The following is a 9,084-nucleotide window of genomic DNA, read 5'->3' as shown; positions in this document are numbered from 1 at the left end:
GCCCCGGGCCCCGCCCGCCTCGGGCGGCCCGGCCCGGCCCCGGCTCCAGCCCCGGCTCCAGCCCCGGTCCCCGGCCCGGCCCCCGTCCCGGCCCCGGTTCCCGTCCCGGTCGCGGTCCAGGGGGCTCGTCCCGCCGGGCGCCCCGCGCTCTCCCCGTCGCGCTGCTATTTCGGTGCCGCCGCCGCTCGCGGCGCGTGGGCCGCGTTATTTATAGCGATCCACAGCGCGCGGCTCCCCCCGGCGCCCCCTCCCCGCGCGCGGCGCAGACACGAGGCAGGCAGGGCACGGCACGGAGCTTTACTGCACCGAGGGCTCGGGGGCCGCCGCAGCGGGCACCGGGGCCGCGCGGACACCGGGACCCCGCGCGGGCCGTGGGGAGCCCGGCCGCGTGCCCGGCGGCCGCGCTCAGAGCGTGCTGCTGCCGCGCAGTCCCACGCCGCGCACGAGCTGCTCGAGGAGGCCGCCGATGGCGCCGCCGGCGCTGGGCGGCACGGCCTTGAGGCCGATGGTGCGGCTGTAGCTGGCCAGGAAGGCGGATCGCACCTCGTCCAGGCGGGCCTCGCGCTCGCTCGCCGACACCAGCCTAGGAGACACAAGGCGAGGGTCAGCGCACGGCTCCGCTCCCGCCGCCCTCGCTCCCTCCCCAGCGCTGCGGGACGCACACGGGCACAAGGGCCCCGTCTTCTGCTCCACGGAACCAGCTGCAGCTGCTGCCGTGGTGGCCCCGTGGTGCTCGGCCCTTTGCTCCCAGCCCTGGATCTCCTCCTTCACCACCACTTGTTCCTCCTCCTGCCCCGCTCCTTGGCAGAACGTGGTTCCCATGGACAGCTCCTGCCCAGCCTGCTCCGCCTGACGTCAGCCCCCCACGCCGGCTCTCCCCTTTTTCCACACGTGTTTCCAGGTGCAGTCCAGCCACACGTGTGGTGTCTGGGCAGTTGCTTTCAAGCTTTGCAACCCTCCCTTGCTTCCAGCACATGTTGCCCCCAGCCTGGCCCAACTTGGGCTATCCCAGAGCCCCGTGGGGACCTGGGGACCAGGCTGGCCAAGCGAGAGGAGAGGGACAAGGTGACAAAAGCCCCCAGGAGCTCCCGCCACGCAAGCAGGAGCGCCGGGTGACGTTTCCTCCTGCTCCACGGCGAGGCTGCTCTGTGCAAGCAGGAGAGCTGCACGCAGAGTAGGGCACGGCGTCCCCCGGGACCTGCTCTCCTCTCCATCTGATCTATGCACCCGCTTAGGGCTGGGGGAAGAGACGGGAGGGAACGCAGCGTTTCAGAGGAGCAGAAAGCAGCACCGTGGTTCAAAGGCATCTGCTCCGCGCACTCGGGCCCGACCCGGTCCTTCCGTAACACGCCGGTGGCTCCCGGCGAGCACGAGACGTTCCTCAAAGGTGACTCCAAGGGCACGGTGCAAACCTCCCCATCGAGTATTCCCTTTAATCTCTCCGGTGCCGGGGCTGGCTATAAACTGGCACGGCTAATTTGAATGGAAGCGTTAACCACCCACAGCCAACAGCTCCAGTCCGGAAACAGCAGCGAGGGGAGCTGGTGGGAAGCCTATAAACAGCACCGAGGCAGCCAGCCGGGCCCTGTTTACAGTGTCTGGTAACGAAGAGAAGCCAGAGGGCAAAGGAAAACGGCAACATATCAAAACACATAAGAAGATGCTTCTTGGCAACCTAATTAAAACGTGGAGCTCATAAATCTGCTACCGTTAAGAAACAGGCCATATGTTAAAGCAGGGCTTACTTGCACCTGGAATTCAAGAATCTTGAGCATCACAGGCAGAGGTAACTTAGGGTGCGTATCAGGCTTTGGTCCTGTATCTTTTGGCTTTCACACCCGTGCACAGCGTGGATCCTTTATCCACACTCTTACTTTCTCTACGTACGTTCTTTAAGTCACCTGAAGTATCATAAGAAACGCAAGGGTGCAGGTCCAAGCAGCAGAGCATGGCCAGGTGCCACAGAGAAGCCCTGCAGACAGACTGCACTGCCTCAGGGGACAGCTCAAGCAGCAAAGCAAGCCCTGGTTGTGCTTCTCTGCCAGCCCAGGGGCTCTCTGCCCTGCCACACGTCCCAGGGGCACCGGGTGAGTTGAGACTGTCAAAGCCTCAGCTCCAAGTAAATCCTCACAAGCCCCATAGGAGTGCGAGGAAGCAGGCTGTGAAAAGCACACCTTCATGGCAAACCACTAACTCACAAGATGTAGAGCGGGAACCTAAACAGAATTTAATTTCCAAGAGCTCATAGTGCTCTGGGCTGCAAAACGTTGGGATGAAACCATCGTGGGCTCCTAAGCAAGCAGCTGATGCACAGTAGAGAGACTCCAAGCCCTGGGACAGGCCCAAGGTGTGCTCCTCAGTAACTCTTCATCTTGGAGACGCTTCCGAAGCACCAGCCTGGCCCCAGCTCCTGCGATCGAGCAGTGCCCAGCCCAAGGGCACAATGACAGTGTCACAGCTTCGGTGGACACGTGTAGGGCAGAGCGCTCCCAGCACCTGCTGTGCCCCAGGGGAGTGCACAAGCTCCCGTTGAACCTGCCCGTCCAAGCAGCTAGACCCCAAATTGCAAGAGCCTGAACCAAGCAGAGCGATGCAGAGTCACCACTTGTGACTGCTAAGTCACAGTGACTCTTGCTCCGCTAAATCCCCGCTCCAGATTCCACGGTACCGGAGGATACCGGCTCAACTTCAAAGCGACGAGCGGCCGGGCCAGGCCGGCTTGCTTGTCCCAAGGGAGATGTTTTGTTTTCGCATCTCCTCCAAAGCGCATACCCGAACCTCGGCAGAGGGGTTTGCAAACACTCAGCAGCACCTCTCTAAAGCAGCGAGCTAGCGGCAGCACCCAACCTGCCATTTTGACTGAAAGTTTACAGCCTAGAGGCATGAGCCAAGGTTCTCCTCTAACTGCAATTAAAGCACATCCCCTGTCTTTCAAGTTTCCGCAGAGGTGACTTTCTATTTGCAAAGAAACATTCGCCTCCCAGCCGTTTTACAGAACGAGCCCTGCAACGCGCAGCGGGGCCGGACGCGGCGGCTGCAAACGACGCCGCTGTGGGACGAGCTCCGGCGTGAGCGAAGGAGGGAGCCCGGCTACGGCAGCCTGGATCCGAACCCAGCTGGGAGATGGAGACGAGCAAGATCCGTAAGCGAGAGAGCCTGCCTAACCGAGGCTTGTCCTGGCAGGTACGACCCCCAAATTCAGCGAGCTGTGCCCAGATTCAACGTCTTCAGGGAGGAAAGACCCCTTCCTACAGAAGGCAAAGCACCCCTGTCATTAAATAGATAAAATAAGTTTCTTTCAGAGCTCAGTGTAACCACAGAGCAGCCAGTGAGAGCACTTGTGGGTAGAAAGCATCAAGGAGGGAAGGCAGGACAGGTTGTTACGGGCTCCCTGGCGTCTCCGAAGTGCCAAAGCTCCAGGGCCCGTGGCCAGGTCACCCGAGGGAGGATCCTGCATTCGAGACACTTACAGGCAAGCGCCAGGGAGCTCGTCCGGGAAGCTGCAAGGGAGAGAGGCGTCCGCGCTCAGGATTGCCTGCTCCCGAATACTGCCACAACCTGTCACCATCTGCCAGCTGCCAAAGTCTGTGGAAACGGAAGATCCGGGCAGGGAATGGTCGGCCGATCTGGGGCAGAGAGAGAGGGAGACGGTGCAGTCAGTGAGGTCGCCCGGGCACTCGCTGGCTCCGCTGCCAGGACGCGCCGGGCTCAGGGCCAGCAGCATCTGTGCCAGCAGCTGGGACACGCGGGGACAGGGCGCAGCGTGCGGCTCTGGCTGGGCCCCAAGCCCAGCCCTTCCCTCGAAAGGCAGCGGGAAGCCAAGCTGGCTGGGGCTGAGGGAGCAGAGAGTCCCCCGCGAGCGGGACAGGACCAAGCCAGCAAGAAGCAGATGGCCATGCAGGACCGTGAAACCCGTTAGCAAGAGGCAACAGCACATCCGTCCCCAAATCCCTCTCACATGTGGATAAAGCTCCGTATGAGAAGCATCCACCAGGTGCCTGCTTCAGCCCTAAGCACACAGCAGTGCAAGGGCAAGGCCTGATGGAGAATCAAAGTAGTGGCTTGGGGAAGGTTTGGAGATCTGTGGTCCTGTTGTCCTTAGAAAGCAGATCACTCCTGAGGCACTAACAGCAGCTCCGAACGGAACAAGTCCCTGCTCCAGGTGGCCCCGCGGAACCCACCCACCACAGCACCCACAGACTTCTGTATTCCTGCATTGGAAGAACAGACCGTGGCAGAAGCCAGGGAGCAAAACATCTTTAATACAGGAAAAATAGCCTAGGGAAGGACAGCTGTTGGATGCAGGCAGCCTCCCAGCAGGAAAGGAAGCAGCAGGATGTCGGACGTGTGAGAACGTGAGAAGTCCCTCAAAAATCTCAGAGGAGAGGACACAGTCGCTAGAGACAAACCCAGAGCTCTTGGGTGCCCAGGGAACAAGTAATTATTGTGCCCTGCTGCACAGCAAAGTGTTCGTAGCTGGAAGCACAGCCGGTGGCTGAGCTCCTCAATTACACGCTATCCAGCCCTTCTGGATAATTCATCCGAGATGGGCAGAACGCGGCGCAGCAGCTCCGGCTCTGCCGGGCCAGGTGCTCGCGCGCCGTCTTCCCAGCTAAGAATAGCAGTGGCGCACTGCAGCTGCTCCCCGGAGAGCGGCAGCGCGCCTGGAAACACAGGATTCCCCGCTGCAAGGCTGCAACAGGGGCCAGGGGAAACCTACGGGCACTCTGGATCTAAACCCAACTCGTCTAACCTGTATATCCAAATTTGAGAAATCTCACGGGCCTGAAGAGAAGGGGAAGGCAGAGAGCTCGTTATAGATCAGGTCTCTATCGGGGTCCTGATGCTCCTGCAGCTGCAGCTTGCAGGTAACACCACCGTGCAGGATCCTGGCTCTGGAAGCACTTGGCATCAAGGCAGAAAAGGGAAGAGCAGAGCTTCACCTGCCCTGCACAGCTCCTGTTTTGTGCCTGCTAGATGAACTGAGCAGCACCATTCAGACAGGTACTGTGAGTACTCAGCATCTCTGAGGAGAACCCTTTCTTGCAAGGAGAACTGAACAGGCTTGTGAAGAGGAGTGTAATACAGCAGCCTGCACAGGCTGGCCACACGGCAAGCAGAGGAGCAAGACACAACCCAGGGCAAAAGGGACAACAAAACAGCACTTGGTTTGACTGCCATTTCTCCATGTCTAGCCCTGAAAGAACAACCATGTTCCCAGGCTCTCCATCTCTCCAGGCCACTCCGAGAACATCAGGGTGCCCCATCCTATAGCACAGGCCCAAGAGATGATTTGATCGAATCCACTAGTCCAGATCTGCTGCACAGCAAGCACTACTCTATCCTTTCCTCCAGCCTGATCCAGACAGCTTGGAATTAGTCAAATTACATCTAACCTAATAGCACAGGAGTCCAGGAGTTCAAGGCAGCCACTTCTGTCTCCCACCTCCAGGCTGCTTAATAAACACTTGCTGCCCGAGTGAATAAACTGACCGACTCTGCAACGAGTCCAGGCTTAGATATGTAAGTGCAGACAGCAGAGACGAGCAGCAGCCTTCCCCTCTAACTCTGATACCTCCTCAAGGGAGGCTCCTGAGGAATGTCACAATCAACAGGTACGTTAGCCTCCAGAGACAGCAAGAGCCAAGGCTGGGCCAGGCTGGCAGGGATGGGAAATCTCACACTATTGGCAGAGAGAGGCCACAGATTTGGGACTCCAGCAAGTGTCCTGCTCAGAAGAGCTTCAAAAACTGAGTTTGGGCTTGAGCCCACGATTCGATCTCCAAGCGGACTGCATCCCCGTGCAGTCCAGCCAATGCTAGAGGTGAACACTTTCCTGTTACTTCTATCTGTAACCCCTGAAGGCTCCTAGTAAACTCTTGCTGTAGAGGTCCAGGAAAAGGCTTCAGCGAGGCTCGAGAGGAAGCTGTGGATGCTGGCACACCGGGACCGCTCTCCAGGCCCATAGGAACAGCTTTGCAACACAGTACAGCCGTGCCAGAAACTGTCTAGTTGCGAGGGCAGTGCAGAGGGTCTTGGGAAACAGCTGGACTGCTACAACAAAACTGATAGCGTTCTTAGAAAAGATACAGCAAGTCTTCAAATCAATGCATCTGCCAAAGCCATTTAATGGCAAACGGAAAGAGAGAATGAAAGCAAGCTTCAAACACCCACCTCTTCAGATCCACGAGTGGGAAGAGACTCCCTCAAAAGTGCAAGATTAACAAAATTAGATTAGTAAAACAGAGATGAGCCGCAAGCTGTTCCTTCACACGAGGTAGGACCATTATGAGGCCATAAACTGGCAACTCCTAGCCTGGAATGGTTCCTTTTAATTAGGTCAGCGCTTCCCATGCAACATGCTGCACAGAATAGAGCATTTCTGAGCGCACAGACACCCGCTTACCAGAGGAGAGCCAGGACAGGAGGCAGAGCAGCAATCGGGGATTCATTTCTTAAAACGTGAGGGAGTCAGCGGCCAAGTGCCCACGCGCTGGGCTCACCTTGCCCTGCTCTGCCCTCCCTTTCCGGCTGTATTCTCACACACCTCGGGCTACTTGGGAAGCAGCTCGTTTGCCAGCACCTATTTGCTGCCTCAAATTCAAGTATTCACTATTAGCACAGCTCTTAAAACGAGCAGAACCAGGTGCTAGAGGAGAGGCTCTGGCTGGGAGGTGCTGCATGCACAGACAGACGGCGGCAGCTCAGCAAGGAGGTCAGTCCTTCGCTCCGTGCGTGGGAACACTTGGCAAGGAAGCCCTGGCACAGGGCTGTCCTGCCAGCCCTGGCTGCAGCCCCAGCAGCTCTGACACCCCTGCTCAGTGCTGTGACAGTCTGCACAGGCCGGGCCTCCGTGTGTACAACCGTTCTTGCTTGTGATACAGCCCCGAGCTGTCCTGCAAGTCGGTGTTGTGGCACAATCCCTGCACCCGTTCCAGGAATCGTTCTGCACCGCTCCAGAAAGCTCCTGTAAACGATTCCTTTCCTGCCGCGGTCACTGCTGCCACATGGCAGATACACCTTCCCAGGCAGGTGGATATACGGATATACAGGATATGGATATACAGGGGTAAGATGTGTACTGCGTGCACTGTCTTAGCACTGTAAAGCAACACCCCACAGCCAAGGGACAGCAGCTTCTCAGCCCCTCGTGGCATTTGCTGCGCTCCCTCCGGAGTCACATCTGAACCATGTGCAGCCCTTGCAGTGAGGCAGTTCTCTGCCACCAGCGGCCAAAGCGGATCCTTTGTGATTTAACTCCTGGGGATCCCGACTCTTCAGGCCACACTACTTTGGGTTTTATTTAATTGACTTAGCAAAAGCACATTCAAGCAGATTATCCCGCTGCTAATCCCCATCAGTGATGTGTGAACACACACTAAATCCCTGACACAGATACAGGGCTTTCCTGCAGTGCCAGGGGACACAGACCATTAGTGGCAAATGCAAACACAGGACATTATCTGCAGGCCACTACCCTTTCACATGCAGCAGGTTACAGCTAAAGCTTGCTATCTGCTGTACTTGGAGCTCCCAGTTTATAGAAAGAAAAGCACCCTGTCCTACTGTGCAAATAACGTATGCAGTATCTTCACACATTTGTGCTCAGACAAGATACTACCATTTCATTGGGATGAGCCAGAAAGACTGTCTCTTGAGAATGGGGGCACAAATTTGCCTTTGAAATGCCTTTACTGACAAGGATAATCCAGGCATAAGTACCCAGGACCCCCCAAATCAGAGCAGGACTTGGAAGACCCAGGTGATGAGACAAAGGCAGGAGCAGATCACTATCATGGTCCACTCAGGAGAGGGGCCTGGATCACACTGCACAACCTGGCATGTGCACCTCTTTCCTTTAGGACACCCCAGTTATTCCTCCCAGGAGTCTGCCCAGGCTCAGCTCACCTAACCCAGCTCGTCTTCCTGTTCATTCCTGAGCTCACCTGCCTGGCAGCCCACGGAGGGGACAGCCAAGAGAACTGCCCCAACGCTGCCTGCTGGCATTTTACAGGGAACCTTTTTTCCCTTTACTGCTGCTGCAGTGGTTAAGCGTTTTGTTGCTATGGCCACACAACCAGAGGATTAGAAAGTCAAGTACAGTAGTTTCTTCATCTTGAGAGCCCAGGGTGTTAACTTGCAACGGCACCGTCAAGATGAAGATATTTTTGGTATCATTAGTCTCTGTGCACCAGTCTCCATCCTAGTCCCACCATTTCTCAAGGGTGAAGGAAGAGAACTTAACTCCTTCCTTTCACCACAGATGCATTTCTTCTCTCTCTACACAACAGGAGCCCCTTCCTCGCTCCAGGATGGAGAATGGTGGCTGAAGATACTCTGACATCCATCACCTGCCCAGAGTTCATCAGACTGATTCACACTGTCCAACCACGGAGGCCAAAGCCAAGTGGCAGGACACAACCCGCTCCTCCCTGGCCATAAACCCCACGTTCAAGCCTCAAAAGGTGGCAATCATGTCACCATCGACAAGGCAATGCATTGCTCCAAGGGCTCAGCTAGTCTAACTGCTCCCAGCGTTATTCCAGGGAAACCAGGTAGGGCACAGACCAGTCTGGCTGATGCTGATCGAGTGGGGAACTACGAGGCAAAGGAGCATAAACATGCCAGGAGACTGGTTTGAAAAAGCAGCTCAGTTCAGCCGTTGCCTTGACAATTCCACCCACTCCCTGCAGGGTCTCCAGGCTTATTTCCTCTGGCTTGCACACAGAGAGGAGTAGAGGAAACCCAGGTGACACCAGAGAATAAGCAAGTATACAAGTGTGCACATAATCCCCACCCAGACCAGCCATCTTCGCACAGAACTAACTTGACCACTTTGGCCTCACAACTCATTTCCTTCTCCCATCCTCTTCATTTCAAGCCTTCCAAGGAGATCCCTTATATTCCCCATTCCCCCCTTATGCACCTTTTGCCAGCTCAGTCTTTCACAGTGCCTGGCTTGTAAATGTCAACAGGGATTGAAGATGGACCAGTGTGACTTTGCCACATGCTGAAGGGCACAGACACTAGTGTAAAGGTCAGGAAAAAAAAATATTCCTAGTGGAATACACAGAACATTTAATT

At 56.6% G+C, this 9,084-nt stretch overlaps 1 protein-coding gene across 2 annotated transcripts in view; it reads right to left on the bottom strand.

The window, feature by feature from the left end:
* Nucleotides 1-395: 395 nt before the first annotated feature.
* MTMR14 (myotubularin related protein 14) overlaps nt 396-9,084 on the bottom strand; it is a 30,351-nt gene continuing 21,662 nt past the window's right edge. Inside the window, exons 18-19 of one of the 2 annotated variants that reach the window (XM_088528193.1) lie at nt 3,471-3,626; nt 396-583 (exon numbers count right to left, since the gene is read on the bottom strand). In XM_088528193.1, the coding sequence (XP_088384319.1) occupies nt 406-583; nt 3,471-3,626 (334 nt within the window). In that variant the 3' untranslated portion in view covers nt 396-405. The remainder of the gene's footprint in view (nt 584-3,470; nt 3,627-9,084) is intronic. The other variant, XM_088528194.1, reaches the window with a different exon arrangement.

This window comes from Tinamus guttatus, unplaced genomic scaffold (genome assembly GCF_059628265.1).
Source record: "Tinamus guttatus ecotype Peru unplaced genomic scaffold, ASM5962826v1 Tinamus_guttatus_pri_ptg000307l, whole genome shotgun sequence".
Classification (NCBI taxonomy): Eukaryota; Metazoa; Chordata; class Aves; order Tinamiformes; family Tinamidae; genus Tinamus; species Tinamus guttatus.
The sequence above is the reverse complement of the archived record's forward strand: the minus strand, read 5'-3'. Positions and strand labels throughout refer to the sequence as shown.